This window comes from Podarcis filfolensis, assembly GCF_964270895.1.
Source record: "Podarcis filfolensis genome assembly, chromosome: 12".
In the NCBI taxonomy this organism is placed as follows: domain Eukaryota; kingdom Metazoa; phylum Chordata; class Lepidosauria; order Squamata; family Lacertidae; genus Podarcis; species Podarcis filfolensis.
Window position 1 is genome coordinate 50388264 of NC_139614.1, and position 23557 is coordinate 50411820.

General features: G+C 46.5%; 1 protein-coding gene across 2 annotated transcripts in view; it reads right to left on the reverse strand.

Annotated features, from left to right (window-relative positions):
* The window catches only part of VILL (villin like), a 60060-nt gene that overhangs the window by 30503 nt on the left and 6000 nt on the right, over positions 1-23557 (reverse strand). For both annotated transcript variants that reach the window (XR_014540464.1, XM_083579467.1), the window contains exons 2-6: positions 9742-9821; positions 5948-6022; positions 2788-2984; positions 952-1060; positions 11-121 (exon numbers count right to left, since the gene is read on the reverse strand). Coding sequence is in view for 1 of the 2 variants with exons in the window: in XM_083579467.1 (XP_083435593.1) it covers positions 11-121; positions 952-1060; positions 2788-2984; positions 5948-6022; positions 9742-9819 (570 nt within the window). In the remaining variant the exon portion in view is untranslated. The remainder of the gene's footprint in view (positions 1-10; positions 122-951; positions 1061-2787; positions 2985-5947; positions 6023-9741; positions 9822-23557) is intronic.

Genomic DNA, 23557 nt, shown 5'->3' on the forward strand with positions numbered 1-23557 from the left:
CAACACTCACCCTTGATTTCTCTGCAACGTTGCACGAGGGACCGTTCCACTGAATCAAGACTTTGCCGAGGTCCAACAGGAAGACGTCGCCTTTGTTGAAGCTGTTCCAGGAGAGATCTACCTGTCAGGAGGAAAAAGAAAAGGGGTTTTTTAAAACAAGAAGCCACAAGAAAGAACGCAGGGTGGTGCGATTAGGGGTGTCAGAAGGCATTGGTTTCCTGTATCTGTCGCAGGCAGTGCCCTTTCCGTTCTGCTGCAATTTGACTTCTGACAACGCATTTGTCTCATTGTATTCTATGGCAAATTGGGATGCGGGTGGCACTGTGGGTTAAACCACAGAGCCTAGGACTTGCCAATCAGAAGGTCGGCGGTTCAAATCCCCGTGACGGGGTGAGCTCCTGTTGCTCGGTCCCTGCTCCTGCCAACCTAGCAGTTCAAAAGCACCTCAAAGTGCAAGTAGATAAGTAAGGTACCGCTCTGGCAGGAAGGTAAACTGCATTTCCGTGCACTGCTCTGGTTCTCCAGAAGTGGCTTAGTCATGCTGGCCACATGACCCGGAAGCTGTACTCTGGCTCCCTCGGCCAATAAAGCGAGATGAGCGCCGCAACCCCAGAGTCGGCCACAACTGGACCTAACGGTCAGGGGTCCCTTTACCTTATTCTATGGCAAATTTCTACGCAGCTACTTTCTTTGCACCAAAATGAACGGTGTGGGATAATGTAAAGATATCTGCACCTTTCATTTTAACGAGAAGGAAGCACAATGCTGATTCACCCTCCCTCCCACCCCCAATCACATATGATTTGCAGAGTGAAAACAACAGCAGCAGCAAATACCAATCACATTCACTGGATTGATTTCTGTTCTGGAAGTGGATGAATAAGTGAACATTGGCAATTTCTGCCACCATCCAAATGGCAACCAACCACGGGCTCTCGCCCAGCTCCTTACCTCTGTAGCCGAGACGTGTTTCCTCCCCTTGACGTGAAGGAGGCGTTTGATATTGTACATGTTGGTCTCCACATGCTTGAACCCGGAAGCAACTCCTCCCTTCTTATAGCTGTTGGGGATAAGGAGGTTTTAATAATTGAGGGGGCGGGGAATGGGGGCATGTGTGCCCGTGGGGTAGGGAGCAAGTGGGCAGTTGAGAACCATGATATCCAGCTCCCCGGTTTCCAGAGTAAGTTCCTAGCACTTGTAAAAACTGAGATGGAAGGTAAAATATATAGGGCACTATTATTCACCTTTTTTGCAGGTGTGAAACTAACCTGCTCCTTATGCCAGTCTTTTACTTTGACTTTGACCCTCCCAGGAAAAATTCCTGCAGGTGCCCATAGGCCTTAAGAGAACAGTAGCTTCTAAATAATAATAATAATAATAATAATAATAATAATAATAATAATAATAATAATAATAATAATAATATAATATTATTTATACCCTGCCCATCTGGCTGGGTTTCCCCAGCCACTCTGGGCAGCTTCCTACAGAATATTAAAATACAATAATCTGTTAAACATTAAAAGCTTCCCTAAACAGGGCTGCCTTCAGGTGTCTTCTAAAAGTCTGATGATTGTTTTTCTCTTTGACATCTGGTGGGAGGGCGTTCCACAGGGTGGGTGCCACTATTGAGAAGGCCCTCTGCCTGGTTCCCTGTAATTTGGCTTCTCGCAGTGAGGGAACCGCCAGAAGGCCCTTGGCGCTGGACCTCAGTGTCCGGGCAGAACGATGGGGGTGGAGACGCTCCTTCAGGTATACTGGACCGAGGCCGTTTAGGTTTGAATTGTGCTCGGAAACGTATTGGGAGCCAATGTAGGTCTTTCAAGACCGGTGTTATAGGTCTCGGTGGCCACTCCCAGTCACCAGTCTAGCTGCCGCATTCTGGGTCAGTTGTAGTTTCTGGGTCACCTTCAAAGGTAGCCCCACATAGAGCACATTGCAGTAGTCCAAGCGAGAGACGGGAAACCTGTGGTGCTCCAGATGTGGCTGAACTACAACTCCCAGCAGCCCCAGCAAGCATGGCCAACAAAGTGGGTGGAGAGTTGTAGTTCAGTAACATCTGGAGGGCCAAAGCTTCCCCAAACCTGCTGTGGGTGAACAGCAGGCTGAAGCTGTGGACAGGAAGAGGCGAGCCTCGGTTCTACACTGTGTGCTGTTGTTAGACTCTTGCCTTTTGAAAATAAAAATAAAAGTTACTAGTCCTTATTGTTGCTCATAGGACTTTTGAATATGCCATGACTTTCTCTCCTCTCTCCACCTCCCGGGTCAAACCTGACACAGGAGTGGAGCTGAGGCTGGGATGAGGGAGCTGGCTGCTCCCTCGTGGGGGCAGCCCAGTGTCTCTCCTCCACTCTGTCCACCCCTGGATCGGATTTGACCCGAGAGTAGAGCTCCAGCTGCATGCCAGAACCAGACTCCAATGAGAAGAAGAGAAGAGTTTGGATTTGATATCCCGCTTTATCACTACCCAAAGGAGTCTCAAAGCAGCTAACATTCTCCTTTCCCTTCCTCCCCCACAACAAACACTCTGTGAGGTGAGTGGGGCTGAGAGACCTCAGAGAAGTGTGACTAGCCCAAGGTCACCCAGCAGCTGCAGGTGGAGGAGCGGGGAAGCGAACCCGGTTCACCAGATTACGAGTCTATCACTCTTAACCACTACACCACACTGGCTCTTTTTTAAACAAGAGGTTTAAAAAGGAGATAGCCTGTTGCCTGATTCTATCTGTTTTTCCCACAGGAGCCCCATTGAAATGGAGTGGGTTCCCCAAGCCTTTCGCCAGTGCTCACATGATGCCGTTCTTGAAATAACTTTTAAAGGCTGCCGACTCGTGTCCCTGCACTTCTCTGTGCTGGACGGGGTTCCCGCCAAGTAGGTCATCCAGCTGAGTCACGTAGAAAGCAGCCGCGCCTTGTTCGTCCTGGGATGAATCGCGCCCAATCCAGTAGTGCAGGTCCGTGGCGAATCCGGAACGTGTCTTTGTGTTCTGCGATGGAATAAATGGAATTACAGAGGGCATAGGTCCATTTCTTGGGACGCGGGTGGCACTGTGGGTTAAACCACAGAGCCTAGGACTTGATGATCAGAAGGTCGGCAGTTCAAATCCCCGCGACGGGGTGAGCACCCGTTGCTCGGTCCCTGCTCCTGCCAACCTAGCAGTTCAAAAGCACGTCAAAGTGCAAGTAGATAAATAGGTACCGCTCCGGCGGAAAGGTAAACGGCGTTTCCGTGCGCTGCTCTGGTTCGCCAGAAGCGGCTTAGTAATGCTGGCCACATGACTGTACGCCGGCTCCCTCGGCCAATAAAGCGAGATGAGTGCCACAACCCCAGAGTCGGCCACGACTGGACCTAATGGTCAGGCGTCCCTTTACCTTTACCTTTTATGTCCATTTCAGTTCTCCCAGTTTCTCATTTTCCCAGTTTTAAATTCAGTTTTCCACATTTTTACAGGAACCTGTGATTATTATTATTTAAAAACACACACACAAATCTTCCTGAAAATTCTTGAGCATTTTGGTGCAAATTCCTCCCCGATAAACACATTTGGGTCTGCTGTTCTGCCTGGCGCATGCATTTTTTCGCAAGCGCTTTCTCCTAACGCAGCACATTTCCGTATGTTGTTTTCACGGACATTTTCATCTTTACACACGCTTTCCCTTAATATATGCATTTTTGTAAACACTGGCTGGAAGAACAGCACCGCAAAATTCACGTCGCTGCGAATTTTGAAGGATGCCTTCGATTCTCATGTTGCTTTGGGAGATGAGAATGCGATAGATTCGTCTCTAAAGGCAAACTGAGTCAAGCTTCTCTTGCCCTCCCGTCCCTAGCTGACACAGAAACGAGCAGAAAGCAAATCTCATTAAAAATAAAATATCGGAGGTGGTTATGAGAGGGGTTTTGAAGTGATCAGAGGCCAGAGTTCCTTGCGAAGTGGGACTGAGTGCTAAACCCACTTTGAGAACTGTAGGTTGTTTGGGTCCCCTAACAGCCCTCAGAACCCATAGCAAACTACAGTTCCCAGAACTCTTCGGGGGGGCACCATAACTGTTTAAAATGCCACCATGCATCAAGAAGATTGGAAGAAATTTCAGGATTATTTGAATAAACATTGTAATATAAATCATTAGAAGTCACTTGAAAGTACCAAATCGGCCTAGGATTAAATTAGGATTTGATTGTAAGTAGGTGAGATTTAGAATAGTAAGAAATGAGAATAAGATAGTTAATTGCTGGAATTAATTTTAGTTAAGAATGTTATTGGAGAGCTTTTACATGCAGATGTAATGAAATTCAGAAGGGAGGGATCTGAGGAAGTCAATTAACAATGTAAGAGAAATTGGGTGTTGTTAAGGGATAGGCGTTTATGATCCCATTTTGTTTTTGTTCAACATTGTATTGTGCTTTCTTTGTGCGTTTCCTTTTCTTTTTTCTATGTTATATTTGTTATAATTGTGGAAAATTTATTTATTAATATAAAATAGAATGCCATCATGCTGCTTTAAACGTAAGGTGCGAATGCGGCTACAATGAGACATACGTGATTTGTCAAGTGAAACCCCTCCCCAGCCTGTGTATTAAAGGTGACCCCCACCGCCATGGGCGAACCCCCCCCCCCCCGGCAGCACCCTTAAGACGGTCTTGAGAGATAGCGCACTGCCAGGAAGAAGGGGGGGGGGGGGAGAGGCGGAAACGCAATACATGCCCCAACATGCGCAGCAACCCATTTTCTAGCACCGTCTCGCTCTCCGACAAAGTAAACATTTGCCAAACACCTCCTCAGCGAGGTTACCATAGCGATTGGTATGGCAAGAGAGCAAATTCATGTCCAGAGGGCAAGAGGGAGGAGGGGAATGCGGACAGTTTGGCCGCGAACACAGAGAAACAGAGAAGTGGAGCCTTGTTTTCTGACTATGGTGAGATCTGGGGAACTATGCAAACATGGCAAAGGTTTCCAGGGGGATCTTTTTAATTATTATTTTTTTTAAATCAGCCACCAAAACACAAACAGTGAAACCCTCCAATACATTGGGTATACAATATTCAATAATATACATATACAACAACATACATATTCAATAATAGCATATTAAAATTAACCATAAGTACACTTCTATATAGGGACGCGGGTGGCGCTGTGCGTTAAACCACAGAGCCTAGGACTTGCCGATCAGAAGGTCGGCGGTTCGAATCCCTGCAACGGGGTGAGCTCCCGTTGCTCGGTCCCTGCTCCTGCCAACCTAGCAGTTCAAAAGCACACCAGCGCAAGTAGATAAATAGGTACTGCTCCGGCGGGAAGGTAAATGGCGTTTCCGTGCACTGCTCTGGTTCACCAGAAGCGGCTTAGTCATGCTGGCCACATGACCCGGAAGCTGTACGCCAGCTCCCTTGGCCAATAAAGGGAGATGAGCGCCACAACCCCAGAGTCAGCCACGACTGGACCTAATGGTCAGGGGTCCCTTTACCTTTACCTTTAAGCTACTGAAGGTAATGGGGCCCTTTATATGTCCAGCTGTCCTTTGTCAACAACAACAAATTGTTGCAGTGTTTTGTGCTGAACATATGCTCTATGGTAATTTATGGACCCAGCAGGTATCTAAAGCCATTTGCACATAACAAAATATGTATTTAATGAAAGAAATTGTTGAACTGAAATACAATTAAGAAGAAGTACATTAATAGTGATGGGGGGAGGGGGCAAATGACTGGGGCCCTAAGCTATAGCTTGTTTAGCTTATACGTAAATCCGGCACTGTGCCTGTCGCACAAACACGTAAACCCTGCAAGGTGGCTACTTTGTGCCTAAAGAAGATTGGCTACCTGGTTGTGGACACGATTCTTGCATTGCAGGAGGATGGAGTAGATGACCCTCGGGTCCCTTGCAACTCCACGGTTCTGTGATTGTATGATTCATTCCCACCCTATGGCACCATTAGCAGAGCTACTTACGTTTAAGATGATGTAACAGTCCCCTTCAAAAAAGCTCCCGTAGGCCTTCTCAGGGAGAGGCACCATTTTCATTTTCTAAAATAATAACAACAAACAATAGAAGCATAAAAATCCAGTTAAGAAGATATGCAGAGATAGGGTGACAACCTTCGCTGTCGGAGATTCAGTTCTACAGCCAAAAGGTGGGGAGATTGCTAAGAAAACGTTAATAAATCCACAAAGAATTTATATAAAATAATGTGAACACAAGGAAGCCAACATATTTAAATAACAGTAGCAGTTGTTGTCGTTTTTAGTGATTCATTGTGTTTTAGAATACATCAATCTCAAGCTTATGTGCAAGGACAGTTCTTTAAACCGTGTTAGTATTTTAACTTTTGAATGCTTTAAAGTATGGCTGTAAAATTTTATGGCTTTTATTGTTTTCTCTTTTTGTAACCTGCTTCGAATTCCCCCACCTACCAATCAAGGGGTGTATAATTTTTGTGAAATAGATAAGCAAACCTTTCTGCAGCCCTCCCTCCTTGCCAAAGTTTCCGCAAATGGAGGCTCAACATACACATTTGGAAGATCTCACACATCCTTCTCGGCTTAATTAATCGTGAAAAGTTTTCCGCTTCACCTCTAGCACGAATTGCAAAACTGGACAAACTCGTTCGGCAGAGAAGCAGGAACTAACGATGCACTGGCTTCTCCAACTTCAGCCTAGGTCACGAAAGGGTGGAGGCAGGTGTGCTTGTACATTTGGGCCTGTAAAATGGCAAGCCCAGATTCTTCCCTTTTTTAAAGCGTTCTGGATTGATCTGGCAAGACTTTGGTACAGTGGGCCAAAGTTAACCAAAGACAACTTAAAGTCAAGTAGAAATTAAATAAACAAAAGAAACACAGCCTTTTAAACATTGGGAATATTGTTTTTCGTTTGTTACTACAGTCTGCATTTTTGCCGTTTTATGTTGTAAACCGCCCTGTGATTCTCAGACGAAGGGCAGTATGGAAATGTAATGAAACAAAAAGCAAATAAAAATCCCATAGCAAACGATTCCAGAATCAGAACAATGAGTCCTATCTTTATTTCTGGCAGAGTTCAACTGCTTTCAACTGCTGGGTGACAGGCAGAAATCGAAAGGGTGAACCTTCGCCCAAAACCTTTCCATTCCAAAGGGTGGGTGGCTATCACACCGTCATGAAAGCAAACTTGTAAGCCTGCTCCAGGGGAGCTTTTATAGGTGAGAGTTAATTTCAGTGCAATAATGTACTAAACCTGACCAACCTAGGCCAATGATTGAGGACTAGTAAATTTGCGGACTCACTTGCAAGGCTGGACATTTTTTTAAAAAAAACCATTTCAGAGATGGAGGACTGAGGTCCATCTCCAGCCATCTGTTCCTCTGGGCCATGTTTGCAGAATTCTTTAGGGAGCTGCTAGCCTTTGCACCAAGGCACAAGGAAACGAAGTCAGATGATCTGGGAAGAATGAAATTGCTGTTCTGGGCAGGTTGGGAACTGACTCCCAGGAGGCAGCTTTCGAACCCAGAGCCAATTCACATGGAGCTCATATGCATTTCAGGGTTTTGACTAGCTAGCACATGTTGGTGCCTAGGCTGTGGACAAGCAGGAACGCTAAGGAGTGAAGCTGTCATGAAGTCCATGTTAAATGTTTCCTTATCCGGAGGTGTAAGAAAAACGTTTTTGGAAGAGTCGTAATAATATGCTCATCTTCTTTCTCACCAATTGGCAGACATCACCTTCTTGAAATTTCCAGAAGCACTGCTCCCCCCAGTTGTAGAGGCAGAGCCATCCTATAGGGTTGGCATATTTCAATAAGTGAGCTTTTTTTTTAGAGAGAAATTGCCCCAAAACGACACGGCTGACATAGCCTGCAACCTTACATCATGGCTAGAGGCCATGAATAGCTTTCTCCTCCAATGACATCTGGTGACCTGCGGGTTCCCAACACCAGATTAAAAAGCTGGAGAAGGACCAAAACAACACATTGTTCACCAGTCAGGTTAGCCTAAAGGTCACTTTTGTTGTTTAGTCATGTCCGACTCTTCGTGACCCCATGGACCAGAGCATGCCAGGCACTCCTGTCTTCCACTGCCTCCCACAGTTTGGTCAAATTCATGTTGGTAGCTTCGAGAACACTGTCCAACCATCTCGTCCTCTGTCGTCCCCTTCTCCTTGTGCCCTCCATCTTTCCCAACATCAGGGTCTTTTCCAGGGAGTCTTCTCTTCTCATGAGGTGGACAAAGGATTGGAGCCTCAGCTTCAGGATCTGTCCTTCCAGTGAGCACTCAGGGCTGATTTCCTTCAGAATGGAGAGGTTTGATCTTCTTGCAGTCCATGGGACTCTCAAGGGTCTCCTCCAGCACCATTATTCAAAAGCATCAATCCTTCTTTATGGTCCAGCTCTCACTTCCCTGTTGCAAAGGTGTTGTTGTTGTTGTTGCTGCTGCTGCTGCTGTTGTTACAGTTTATATACTGCCCTTTACCAAAAGATCTCAGGGCAGTGTACAACATTAAAAACACATTACGAAACATCAACAATAAAACATAGTTGAAAACACAGTAAAAACCATATTGGCAGACAGTACAACCCTCATAATAACAGTCCTGTTTTGTATGATTACATGTGCAATCACAATGGTTGTGTTATTCAACATGTGCGTATGAGAAATGCATCTGGAAGACAAAATGTATTGAGGAGTTTCGTGATCTGACAAGGAGCCCTTCCTGCCTCTGTTCCTTCCACCTCCCTTGCTCTTGTGAACTTTTTCGATGGTGTGAGAACAGTCTTAGGTGGCTTGAGAACATTGGCAGGAGGTGAAACTCCACACACAGCTGCCTTAATCATATGTGGAGGATAATGCTGGGTATCTTCTTTGATGTTGGGCATTGTTTTGAGAAAGCGAGGCATTGGCAGGGGGTGGCTATCTATAAAATTGGACGGTTTGGGCAGAGTTTCTTCGAAGCTTGTGCAGAGACTGGTCGGCTGCTGGGCCGTGCAAACTGAGGCTACCCAGGGAAGCTGCTTCTTCACTTCTTGAGGGCTTCCAAGTGGCAGATTGAAGTAAGTGCTTAAGTGCTTGGTATGTATATATTGCTTGCTGTTTTAGAATAAAGCCTTTCATCTTCTCACTCACTTGGGTAGTTTATATTGCTTCTGAATCTCATTTTGAAAGAACCACCTTGCCTTTGGCAAGACAGTATGTTCAGCTAATTCATGTATAATTTAACAACCCAATTAAAATGAAAAGGTGAGCTCTGCCACACGACCTTTCCATCAAGCATTTATCCTGATTTGCTTGCCCAAAGCTTACGCGGCAGTTAGACTTTACTGAGCTTTCGTTCTGATTTTCTGTGGGGAGTACCGTATATATGACAATGAGCATTCGTCTCAATAAAATAATAATAATAATAATAAATTATTTATACCCCGCCCATCTGGCTGAGCTTCCCCAACCACTCTGGGCAGCTTCCAACAAAATATTAAAATACAATAGTCCATCAAACATTAAAAACTTCCCTAAACAGGGCTGCCTTCAGATGTCTTCAGATTCGCCTGTGAGGTGTTTGTACATCTTCCCATAAATCATTTGTTCATTCCACACTTCTCAGGGCATTCTCCCGTTGCTTTCCTAAGCACAAAAAGCCCACACTTGGATCCGCTTCTGTTGCACAAACTGAAATTTCTGCTATGCGCCTGAGTCTCTCCTGCAAAATACTAACAGCCTGAGGAGTGTCACCCTGCGAAAAATACAGGTGGTGTACGGAGGATGCTGGCTGTACTGTACCTCTATGGTCCATATCTGGAGGCCTGGCTTCCTCTCAATAATGGGGAGTCCCACGTCTGCTTCAGCGTCAGCCATCATTACTGCAAAAAAGAAAAAAGAAAAAAGAGGAGGTGAAGGTTTTCTTTTTAAAAAGTACATATTTTGATGAAATGAAAGCCAGCAAGGTGTCATGGTTGGAGTGTTGGGCTAGGATCTGGGAGACCAGGGTTCAAAGCCCCACTTGGCCATGACACTCACTGGGTGACCTTGGGCCACTCACTGCCTCTCAGCCTAGCCTACCTCACAGGGTTGTTGTGGAGATTAAATGAGGAGGGGGGAAACTGTGGATGCCACCTTGAACAACTTGGAGGAAAAAAAGGTGAGATATAAACACAATAAAATAATTACATAAATGCATAAATGATGGGGGGAAATCCAGTTCAATTTATTCCATTAGTGGGGGTCCATGAATAATCATAGTTTAGAGGTCCCGGGCCCTAAGGAAGTCAGATTATCCTCCACCAGGGCCAGGGCCTTCTCAGTGATGGCTCCGACCTGGTGGAATGCTCTGTCCCATGAGACCAGGGCCCTGCAGGACTTAACCTCCTTCCACAGGGCCTATAAAACAGAGCTATTCCGCCTGGCTTTCAGTTTGAACTTAGCCTGATCTTTTATTCCCCTTCCTTCCCTCCCCCTCCCCTTTTTATGAAGATTACCCGCTCTGGGATCCCACAGCTAATTCTCCCCTGGTCTCCCCGCTGGCCCAAATAGGACTCATTTAGCCAGCTAGCCCTGGTGACCACCTAATGTTTATTGGATGGATTTCCCCCCTGAATTGATTTTTGAATTCTGAATTTATTGTTATTCACGTTTTATACTGTATTTTATGCTGTTTTTGGTTGCATCAAATGTTTTAAATTTGTTGTTGGATGCCCTGAGCCTGGTTTTCTGAACCGGGAATGGCGGGGTATATATATAAAAAATATTTATTATTTATTATTTATTATTTTAGCATCTTTTATTCAGGAATGGCAAACAGTATCATGAGCTCTGTTGCCAACATTTCAAGCAGGCAGCAGGGGGAATGATCAGCTGCCAATTGCGGCGGATCAAACTACAGTGGTACCTTGGTTCCCAAGCTTAATCCGTTCCGGAAGTCTGTTCCAAAACCAAAGCGTTCCAAAACCAAGGCCTGCTTTCCCACAGAAAGTAATGCAAAATGATTAATTCGTTCCAGACTTTTAAAAACAGCCCCTAAAGCAGCAATTTAACATGAATTTTACTATCTAACAAGACCACTGATCCATAAAAAGAAAGCAATAATCAATGTATTGTACTATAAAATAAATAAGACAGTATTGTAGATGACAAAAAAAAAAAAAATCCTTACGTGCACTGATAGTCATTGTTTGGGGCTTTTATCCATTTCTGCGGTCACACAATCAATCAATCAGTAGCTGAACTGGGTACCACACAGTCACAAAAACAGGCCACAGTCAAATAAAAAAAAAAGCCACTCAAACAAAAATGCAATTTTTTTTTAGCAAAAACAAAAGCTCCAAATATCACCTCTGTTTTTGTGTGAGTACGAGGGACTCAACATCCGACAGACTCAACAGGAAGCCTCTAACTAGAATCAGGGGACTCAATTTACAAACCAAACACACTCAACAGGAAGCGGAACATGTTCAGCTTCCAAGGCAAAGTTCACAAACCGGAACACCTACTTCTGGGTTTGCAGCGTTCTTAATCCAAGTTGTTCATAAAGTAAGCTGTTTTAAAAGTAAGGTACCACTGTACCGTTAAACACACAGAAACAAGGGCCAGTTGAACCCCTGACCTCCCTAATCATTACATCAAGAATGGATTCCTAGAAGGTCATTTTTACAGCCTTCCCTTCTCCAAACTTTTGCATCCGTTTCTGATTTATTTTTTAGTCCTCTCGAAAATTCGTTAGCATTTTAATGCAACTTTCTCCTAACACACACCCTTCACATGCAATTTTCCCGATACACGCATTTTTACAGTAAGCTGAAGCAAATTTCTCCCCATCCCTTTGCCAGAGGTATACAGTGGTACCTCGGGTTAAGTACTTAATTCGTTCCGGAGGTCCGTACTTAACCTGAAACTGTTCTTAACCTGAAGCACCACTTTAGCTAATGGGGCCTCCTGCTGCTGCCATGCGATTTCTGTTCTCATCCTAAAGCAAAGTTCTTAACCTGAAGCACTATTTCTGGGTTAGCGGAGTCTGTAACCTGAAGCGTATTGTCAGGGAACTGCCATCGGAACTAGAGGATGGTCTCCGGCTGGGGAAGAAAATCAGCGCAACACCAGGGATAGAGGGGGGCCGATGGGGGAAGCAGAGAGGAGGCTCCAGGACTCTTCGCAGGAGACCAGCAAGGAGAGCACAGGTCCTCCGCTGACCACACCCACCCTGCGCAGAAGACTTCCGCGCAGGGAAAGTAGGTGGCGACTTGGCGTCAAAGAACTTCTTTGCTGGAAGAGGTTCAAGAAACGCCCACTGACGGATTCTGCTAGTGACTGAACAGCCACGGAGTGGATGGCTGTCCAGCGAGAAACGGTTTAACCAGGCAACCTAGCCCAGAGCGGCGGTAACTTACGCACAAGCAACCCCTAAAGCCATTACACGTATGTAACCTGAAGCGTATGTAACCTGAGGTACCACTGTACTGTCATTGCATATGGAAGCTCCAAACCTAGATAGAATGGCTGATAGCCACCAGCGCACTGATTCTCCAAGATTTTTGTCAGCCTTTCCCAAAGCCAGCATGAAGAACAACATCCTGAAGCAAAAGGATCCGCAGCAAAGGATGAGTAGCCTTGCAAATCATTTATCCCAAACTTTTATAGTTCCAGAAAAGTCTCCAAGCTGAAATTCCTCACGGCAGACCGGAAGCATTTCAGAATAAAAAGTTGGACTCGCCTAATAGCCTTCCCCTTAAAAGCTTCTATTTTAATGCTGTTCCCTTGATCCTGTCACCTGTTTCAGATTTGCTTGTCGTCAAGCAAACAAACAGATAGACACACGAAACTCCGTTGCATTTCATTTTCCCATCAGCATTCTTTGCACATTTAAATTCCGCATCGATCTGAGCCTATCCTTCCTGCTTGCACTGTTTCCTGGTTTTTTGTTAAGGTGTTTGAAATGACAGCCAGTAATGCTCCCATGTTCCAAACAGTATAGGCAGAAGGTCAAACCGTTTTTCTGGCATGAGCTGCAACAGGAAATAGGTGGGAGGAAGACACAGTGTCTCTGAATCATTGCAAACAATTTCTTCGCTTCTCCTTTTCTGTGGAATTGACATTGATCCTTATTTCAGAGGAACTAATCAACTCATCAGTGACAAGCTGTTGTGGTTTGAGGTTTCATCCACCCAGTGCTTTTTTCCTAGAAATATATATATTTAGGGGCATTCTCATTTTCCTGTTGTTGTTTAGTCGTTTAGTTGTGTCCGACTCTTCGTGGCCCCCTGGACCAGAGCACGCCAGGCCCTCCTGTCTTCCACTGCTTCCCTCAGTTTGGTCAAGCTCATGTTCGTAGCTTCGAAAACACTATCCAACCATCTCATCCTCTGTCGTCCCCTTCTCCTTGTGCCCTCCATCTTCCCCAACATCAGGGTCTTTTCCAGGGAGTCTTCTCTTCACATGAGGTGGCCAAAGTATTGGAGCCTCAGCTTCAGGATCTGTCCTTCCAGTGAGCACTCAGGGCTGATTTCCTTCAGAATGGAGAGGTTTGATCTCCTTGCAGTCCATGGGACTCTCAAGAGTCTCCTCCAGCACCATAATTCAAAAGCATCAATTCTTCAGTGATCAGCCTTCTTTATGGTCCAGCTCTCACTTCTATACATCACTACTGGGAAAACCATAGCTTTAACTATACGGACCTTTGTTGGCAAGGTGATGTCTCTGCTTTTTAAGATGCTGTCTAGGTTTGTCATTGCTTTTCTCCCAAGAAGCATACTGAAATACTGCCCTTCAATGAGGCCAAACTTAGATTCACAAAATGTTTAGGGGTCTTCTTCTTCTTCTTTGGCGATCCCTTGTAGCTGAGTAAGATTGTCTTCCATAAACACGGTTTTAACAATGAGTCCATAAGTGACTGTGGAGGCCAGTTCTGGATCCACACGTCCTTCCACAGTGGGGACATTGGTTCCCGGGCAGGAGTTGATCACGGTGTGGATTTGCCAAGCGTGCCTTCCTCTTAGCACGTTTCTCCCCGGCGTCCTGAGTTTGAGTGTCTTCAAAGCCCATGACACCTTTGGTAAAGGCTGTTCTCCAACTGGAGCGCTCGCAGGCCAGTGTTTCCCAATTGTTGGTCAAAATGCTGCACCAACAAGTATAAAATAACCCCTCTGCAGCACCACAAATCCAACTCAATGTTTAGGGGTATGTGTACCCCCGTGTACCCCCAGAAAAAGCATTGCATCCACCTACAGGAACCTGCCTTGCACCGAGTTCAAATCTGTGGACCATCCATCTCTGTATTGACTGCACCAAGGGGGCAGCAAACACAATGCCTTCCAAATGCCTCCAGCTTCCACCAGCCCCAGCCAAGCATGCTGGGCTCCACCCCACATTTGGGGTTCCTGGCGTGTGTGTGTGTGACATCATGCACTTTGACCTGTGATGTCACATAGTGCGACGTGGCCCAATGAAGCAGAATGCAGCTGGTGTGGGGGATTCCCTGGTCCTGAATGGGGTAACTGTGCCCCTGAAGGACCAGGTGTGCAGCCTGGGAGTCATTTTGGACTCACAGCTGTCCATGGAGGCACAGGTCAATTCTGTGTCCAGGGCAGCTGTCTACCAGCTCTATCTGGTACGTAGGCTGAGACCCTACCTGCCTGCGGACTGTCTCGCCAGAGTGGTGCATGCTCTAGTTATCTCCCGCTTGGACTACTGCAATGCACTCTACGTGGGGCTACCTTTGAAGGTGACTCGGAAACTACAACTAATCCAGAATGCGGCAGCTAGACTGGTGACTGGGGGCGGCCGCCAAGACCAATATAACACCTGTCCTGAAAGACCTACCTTGGCTCCCAGTACGTTTCCAAGCACAATTCAAAGTGTTGGTGCTGACCTTTAAAGCCTTAAACGGCCTCGGTCCTCTATACCTGAAGTAGTGTCTCCACCCCTATCGTTCAGCCTGGACACTGAGATCCAGCGCCGAGGGCCTTCTGGCGGTTCCCTCATTGTGAGAAGTGAGGTTACAGGGAACCAGACAGAGGGCCTTCTCGGTGGTGGCACCCGCCCTGTGGAACACCCTCCCTTCAGACGTGAAGGAAATAAGCCTATCCTATTTTTAAAAGACATCTGAAGGCAGCCCTGTTTAGGGAAGTTTTTAATATTTAATGCTGTATTGTTTTTAACACTTGATTGGGAGCTGCCCAGAGTGGCTGGGGAAACTCAGCCAGATGGGCGGGGTGTAAATAATAAATTATTATTATTATATATTATTATGCATGATGTCACATGGTGTGACGGGCCCCATTGGGCCTTGCCGTCTGACATCACATGCAAGACGCTTTGGGTCACCCAGCCGGGCACCCACAGTGAAAAGTTTGTGGGTGCCTTGGCACCCAGGCCCCCCCAGAGATGGCACCAATGGCCCCAGCCAACATGGCCAATGGTCAGGGATGATGGGAGTTGTAGTCTGACAACATCCAGAGGGTGCCATATTGGCTGCACTTGGTCTACGCCAGGCTTCCTCAGCCTCGGCCCTCCAGATGTTTTTGGCCTACAACTCCCATGATCCCTAGCTAGCAGGACCAGTGGTCAGGGATGATGGGAAATGTAGTCTCAAAACATCTGGAGGGCCGAGGTTGAGGAAGCCTGGTCTATGCTGACTGGGAGGTGCTCTGCAGGGTTTTAAACAGGATTCCTTCCTATCTCCTGCAATCTGGCCCTTGTAGCTGCAAGGGGTTGAAGTCAGGCTCTTCTGCATTCAGATCATACACTCCATACCATTCCTCAGATGAAAACAGAGACATTTCTCACCCCCCCACCTCAACTGACCCCCCCTTGATCCCCTCCATTTTTGAGCAGAAGAAGAGGGGTGAATGCCACCACCGCTTCACCAATGAGACACAGCACACCCGCCCTCCACTGTCCTGAGAAAATCCCCTAACCTGGATTTTATTTTTATTTTGCTCTTTGGTAGATTTGCAGAAAAGAAGGACACACACTAAGAAATTAATTTAAGAAAAGGGTAAGATTAGACGCGGTTGCGCAAAAAAAACCAAAACATAGGGCAAATGTCAGCTTAAATGCTTGTGTGATTCTGATTCCCAGGGGGAGAGAGTGGTCAAACTGTTTCCCCTTCTTTGTATAACCAAGCTGGATCCCTCAACTTCTTGTGCTGTCCTCCAGAGACTTAGGCCGCATCTGTGCAGAGTATTTCAAGCAGTATCACACCACTTTAAACAGCCACACTTGTACCATACACTTAAAGCACTACGATGCTGCTTTAAACCATCATGGGTCCCCCAAAGAATTATGGGAGTTGTAGATAGTTACAAGCTCTGGGAGCTTTCACAGAGCAACAATTTCCTGAGTTCCCTGGGAAAAGGGATTGCCTGTTAAAACTGGTCGTTCTGTTAGGGGACTAGGGGCTCTCCTGGCAACTCTGAACCAACCACAACTCCCACAATTCTTTGCGGGGGAAGCCATGCTTGTTTAAAGTGGCACCATAGAGCCAGTCTCCCCAAACTTGAGAATTCTGCTGTTGTTGGACTACAATTCCCATCATCCCTGACCACTGGGTCCTGCTCTCTATGGATGATGGGAGCTGTAGTCCAGCAACAGCTGGAGACCCAAGTTTGGGAAGCCCAGTCACTGAGCATTAAATGTATGTGGCCTTAGACAACATGAAGACACCGCCTGCCTGCCGTACTCCACAGGGAATACCTCTTTTAATTATTTCCCCCTCTCCTCCCTATTCCAGTAAAACAGCCTCAAGCACGCTCATCGTTTTCAGACTGCCCTATTAAAACTTGCCCTTGAGGATTAAAATTGGCCCCCAGTGATACTGCTAGAAATGTGCAGATGGGGCCGTAGAACATTTTTGAATCTCACATCTAGTTTGACCCTGAGGTGTGGCTGGCTCTGCTTGGCTTGCTGGACTCGAGGTGCCAACACACCTTGCAGTCTTTCTTTCTGGCTGCCCACGGGACATTAACTGTGTCGCGAGGTGCAGCCGACTTCACAGTTTTATTGTCAGGTTTCTGTCAACTAAAATCCCTGAGAATTTCCTCGGCTTAAGCCCCACCCTTCCCCACCCTCCTCTCCTAAGCTGGCTCTTTGTGCCCAGGGATACGGGGAAGAGAGTTGCCTCACATGAAAGTCACGCCTGCAATTTCAAGACACAAGTAAACAGAGGCGAGAGGAAACTGGTCTGAGTCCGTAACCCCTCATGAAACCCAGAGCTGAGAGAGTTGTTTGCTTAAGGACTGGCTTTCTATTGAGGAGAAAGGCATTCAGAGATATTGTGTGGTACAGTCCTCCCTGGAGGCCATACCACTTCAGAACCAGAGGAGAAGGGGAAGCCAATTCTGAACAGTCTCCAATATAATAAAGGCCATACGTTAGGTTGTGGCCTAGTCTTCCCTTGATCTCTGAAGGGCCATAGCTCAGTGGAGGACCATTTGCCTTGAATGTAGGTTCAATTCCCAGCATCTCCAGGTAGGGCAAGAAATGTCCTCTGCCTGAGACCATGGACAGTCACTGCTTGTCAGTGTAGACGACACTGCACTGGATGGACCAATGGTTTGACTCAGTCTGAGGTAGTTTCCTATGTTCCAATGGTTTACAGTAGGATGGAGGAACCTGTGGTTCTTCAGACGTTGTTGGACTACAACTCCCATCATCCCTGACCACTGACCATGCTGACTGGGGCTGATGGGAAGTAGAGTCCAGCAACATCTGGAGGGCCACAGGTTTCTCAACCCTGGTTTACAATACTGGTTTCAAGCATCCAGCTATTGCATCAAATAAAGTAAATTATACAGCTCCAATATTGATGGTGGTGTGGTAAAGCTCTGACCTGCTTCAGATGATCTTATTTAAGCTTTATAAGCCAAGATATGAATGAGTCCTTTGCCCACAGCCCCTTTGTCCCCCCCCCCAAGTGGAATACCACAATGCAACGATGAAGCCTCTAACCAACCACAGTTTCCTATTTCATCTTATCTGAGAAACCATGGTCACCAACTTCACAACAAGCCCATATCCTTAACCAGGGTTTGAAGTTGGTTTAGGATCCTGGTTTGTTTCCAAGTTCAGATAAAATGGATAACTTTGCTGAATTGTGGCTTGCAAGAAAGGAAGGGGCTTCACACACAACCTAAAGCTTGCTCATATTTCGGGTCATTAAGCCAAGATATGGTGATCTAATTACTTCTGTCTACAAAATACTTCAGGACTCTTTGATTGTTACCTAGACTATTCCACAGATTCTGGGCACGTGAAAGTCCACACTGACTGAAACCTGTCACCCTTAACTATACTTTTTAAAAGTTAGTTTTTTTCTGTGTGCAAAATCTGGTACCAATATTTTATTGCGGTCAATAATGTCATACCCAGCACCCAGATGAGTGGAGGTCCTGGAAACACAAATCTTGTCATTCCATACAAAGTAGGCTTTCCAGCTACTATTTAACCTTCCTCTGCTATATATCAGGAATTATGCATTTCTAAGCAGCTAGAATACTTGGTTGCTTGGGGCAAGAGAGTTTCTGAATGCCTGGGTCAAAACAAAAGTAAGGATTATTTTGGAAAACGGGACAAGAAAATGGGCATAAAGAGAAGTCACAAAGCAACAAGAATTTGCATCCCATCCTAGCCAGACCAGGACATTGTCTAAGTCAAAATATATTTTGGGTGGTGGTGGGGAAGGAATGCTTCTGAATGTTCTTAAAACTGAAGAGAGAGAGAGAATGAAAGTCTTCCCTTCTCAACTCTCTTTTCAAGTCTGTGTAACACTAGGGAGTTGTGGTCTTTGATGGCTTGGTTTGGAACAGGCATGTTAAGAAATGGACAATTACTACACAACAACCAAAATAGGCACGTTTTTTTAACTCCCACTTCCTGGTTTCGTGGGCAGTCATTCGGGTTAAAATGACACCAGCCGGCTTCTAATTAGATTCCCCACTCACAGACAGAGAACCTTATTTCATACAACATCAAAGAGACTACAGGCACATCTATAATCATCAGTATTGGTTTGAGCAGTCAAAGGGAATAATCACTACAAGCTGAGCTCCCTTCTGGACATGTTCATATCCATCTCTGTATTTATCTGTTGCTCACTTGTTACAAATTTACGACAGGCCATTCCATTTTGTTTTTGACCAACCTGGAATTGTTAAAGTCCGGGATGGAAAACTCGGTTCCCCATCAAATGTTGTTGGACTGCAACTCCAGCTGTCCTGGTCATTTGCCAGGCTCTTGAAGTTGATGTGAGTTGTAGTCCAACAACATCTTGAGAGCGCCAAGTTGTCCACCCCAGATTAGCCAGATATGTTGGTGACTGAAGATGGCATTGCATAAACCACATGCTCATCCACTGAACTTTGGACCTTTTCCTGTAGGCGCCCCATCATTCTTTAACCAGCCAGGCTACCAGCAGATCCCACTACAAAAACCAGCCTTTGACCCCATGACCTTACGCTGCTCCCTCAGTTAACCTTAAATGCACATTCTGGGTTTTTTCAGAACCGGATCCTCAACACAGGACTCCTGCAGGCAACCTGTTTATCGAGAATTCTTCCTGATTTGCTTGCACAAAGCTTATGAGGTGGTTAGATTGTATTTGGTGTTTATCTGTTCTAATTCGTTTATGGGGCGAGTATATATGTGAATGAGCATTTGTCCTGATTTCGCTTGCAGGGCGTGTGTGCATTGTCCCGTTAATCATTTGTTCTTCCCACACTTTTTCATTTCAGTTCCCCCACCGCTCGCACCACAAAAGCCAATTTTTTCTCCTCCTCATGTGGATTTGTTGCAGCAGGACAACACAGCAATTTAATAGTGTGCAAAGCCGCATTTACAGGGACGCGGGTGGCGCTGTGGGTTAAACCACAGAGCCTAGGACTTGCCGATCAGAAGGTCGGCGGTTCGAATCCCCGTGACGGGGTGAGCTCCCGTTGCTCGGTCCCTGCTCCTGCCAACCTAGCAGTTCGAAAGCACGTCAAAGTGCAAGTAGATAAATAGGTACCACTCCGGTGGGAAGATAAACGGCGTTTCCGTGCGCTGCTCTGGTTCACCAGAAGTGGCTTAGTCATGCTGGCCACATGACCCGGAAGCTGTACGCCGGCTCCCTCGGCCAGTAAAGCGGGATGAGCGCCGCAAACCCAGAGTCGGTCACGACTGGACTTAATGGTCAGGGGTCCCTTTACCTTTACCTTTAAAGTTGCATTTGGGGTATGCAGATGAGTCCCTCCTGCAAAAATGCTCTGGAGCCAAGTCCTGCTCAATTCAACAGCACTTGCTTCAGGAGTCACCAACCCAGTGCCCATGGGCACCGTGGCACCCACAAAGGTCTTCAATGACACCCTCAGGAAGACATGAGGTTGTCCTGGGAGAGGTGAGGTGAGGAGAAACAGCAATCTTGTGTTACCGCATGCCCTCATGGCAGCCATTTTGTGTTATGCCATGCCGCCCATGACAGCCATTTTGTGACTGGAGCCCACAGCACTCTCAAAATTCATAATGTGTCCTTTGGTCCAAAAAGGTTGGCGCCCGATGCCTTGGCATGTAGAAAGCAAGTAGAAGGATCTGTTGAATAAGCCCCAAAAGACTAGCACAGTGTCTTAGAAGGTCACTTGGTTGTCCTTGGTTCAGGTGTGCCTGTGGGCGGTGAATTTAGACATAAACAAAGGGAAGCCCAAAACACCATGAAACAATCCCTGGCCAGCCCTGCCTGGCTGCTGCCTATGCATCAATGAAAGTGGGAATGTCACAAATTTCAACCGGCTTCAGACCTGGTTCACTAACTGGGGCTTTTAACAGCTGAGTTTCCAAGCAGAAATTCTCTGTTGCTGGCACCTGCCTGTCTCAAGAGACAATGGAGTGTGTCTCCTGGGGCGAAGTCAAACTGCTGTGTTAGTAGCACCAAAGTGACCTCCTTAGGGTGCAAGCCTGGGCAGTGTGTATGGAGGTCCTGGGCTGCCCAGACAACAAGACCCCCCCCCCAGCTTCACATATGTGGCCTAAAAGGAAAGCAGAGCAAGACGTTTGGCACCAGTTTGGCTGCAGGAGTTGCTGGGAGGAGGCATGCAAGGCACCATCCAACTGCCTTAGGGACTCCACTCCAGATTTGACAAAGTTTTTTTTTACTCCTGAGCCTTTTCTTCTCCAGTAGATATCCTGCAAGGTTTAGGACCAGAGTTTTCCTTCTTCCCAGGTGGATCAGCCCCATCTGCTCCTCACTTCCTTCTACACAGCATGCGCAGAAACTGCCTTCTTGACCGATGGACCCACTATTGATCTCATCTGCGCAATCCGCTGGAGCCTGTCTTCACATGCTTATTTCTCAAACTTTTGTGGGAGTGGGGCTCAAGCCCCCATCCCCATCCATTCTTCTACACGTTTATGGCCCCAGTCTCCCGATCCACAGCAGAGCAGCCGTTTGGATGAATTGTACACGGCCTTGGCAACTGAGGAGTGCCACAATCTGTGGGGATGAGCACTCAACCTCTGGCATCGAAAGAGGAAACAGTACAGGACAGCGGAGCCCTCCAGAAAGCACACAACAGGGAAATGCCATGTAAACAAAGCAGCTCCCCTTGCCCCTATCCTGCTTAGGAAAGTGGAGAAGCAAGAGCTTGGAAGCTGGGTGAGGCCAAAGGGGCCCCGTATAGACCAGAACAATGGCCAAAGTGAAGCCCACATGTAGGACCTGAGGGCAACTGCCCTTGTTATGTACTGAAGTTCTCACCCTGGGCCAGCAGGGGATACTGTAGATAGTTTTCCCTCAGGTCCACATATGCAAATAAGGGATTGAAAGTGACGTTCAGTGATTGGATATTTACAGAAAGTTGTTACTGTTGCGTTGTAGTGGAGCTCTATATAAGCAGGCTGGCTGAACCCTTCAGTTCAGTTCTGTTCTGGGCCTGTGAATAAACAAGAGCTAGAGCCTGCAAATCATTTCTTGATGAACTGCATTTGACAGCCTTCCCAGCAACCTCCAGTTCCAAAGAAAACCATGATGCCGCCTCAGGAATCTAGGCAGGCTTGCGCTCCTGGAAGCTGTTCATTTTAACATTTATTTTCGTAAACAGGAGTGGGGAACCTTTCTCAGCCCCAAGGTCTGCATTTGCTACTGGGCAACTTACCACAGGCCACACGCCAGTGGAAGGCAGGCCAGGGGCAAAAATGGATGTCTATTTCTCCTCAGTACAGTAGGCTAGTTTCTACACAAACCCACACACCAGCCTCTGTCCTCCATTGAGGGGAGCAAGAAGCATTATTATAGTTCAAGGAGGCACTCAAGCCAGGAAAACACACTCAAGGGAGGTGTGAAACCGAGTTGGGATTTGCCTGAGGAGAGTGCTCTGAGGGCTAGACGGAAAGTTCTGGAAGGCCACACTTGGCCCTGAGGTTACCCATCATATTTCTCAAAAGGTAGAAAGAAGAACTTGCCATAAAAAAAACCCCAAAGGCCTCACTTGCATGATACGTCTAAAACAGTACGACTCTCAGCACCGTAACTACAGTTTCCAGGATTGTTTGGCAGAAGCAAACGACTGTTCAAAGTGGTATAAAACTGTTTTAAGTGTACAGTGGAGATGTGGCCAAGATCAGGCAATGTACCAACCTCAGGTACTTAGTAGCCGGACCCTTTCCTTCCAACCCAGCTCTCAACCATTCAGTTAAGCTCAGGGAAAGACACCCTGAGGTAAATTCTGCCACAAAGCTTTTCCTTTTCAGGGATTATGAGTAGTCAGGGATGCTGCGAAGCGCTGGAGAAATGTTCGGTGGAAAGAAGGAGAAAACCACACATATCACCCTCAGACACTTTGAAGCCATAAAGTCAGCGCGACCCCACAGCCTCCAGAACGGGAAATAAATTCCAAAGTGGCTTGAGAATAAGGAAGGAAAACAGAAGCCCTGTTTGCTGGGGAAGAGAACGTTCAAGAAATTGGAAGGCAGGTTTTGGCGCAGCTATTGGGCAAAAATTATCCGTGGGCTGAACAGAGACATCCCTTGGCGCCTTTTCTTTGACGCCGTCACACCAACACAGTCTATCACACACACCCCAGGCATCAACCGTAGACGTGCTATAGTAAGCCGCCACCTTCCTGCAGCGACTGAAAAGATCTACATTAATATGTAACCAGTTATAGGGTGGAACTCGGAATTACTTTCTCCTGTGAACATATTCCATGCTACGTGGTTGCGACTGACCTATATGGCTCCCTGTGTTTCCCTGCAATACCAAAGAATCATAAAATTGGAGAGTTGGAATGCAGGAATCTCAGCTGAAGTATCCATGACAGGTGGCTATCCAAACTCTGCTTCAAAACCTTCAAGGAAGGAGAGTCCACAACCTCCTGAGGGAGACCGTTCCACTATTGAACAGCTCTTACTGTCAGAAAGTTATTCCTGATATTTAGCTGGAATCTCCTTTCTTGTAGCTTGAAACCATTGGTTTGGGTCCTGCCCTCCAGAGCAGGATAAAACATGCTTGCTCCATCATCCATGTGACAACCCTTTAGATATGTGAAGATTGTTGTCATATTTCCTCTCACTCTCCTCTTTTCCAGGCCAATTCCCTCAACCGTTCCTCATCAGGCTTGGTTTCCAGACCCTTGATCATCTT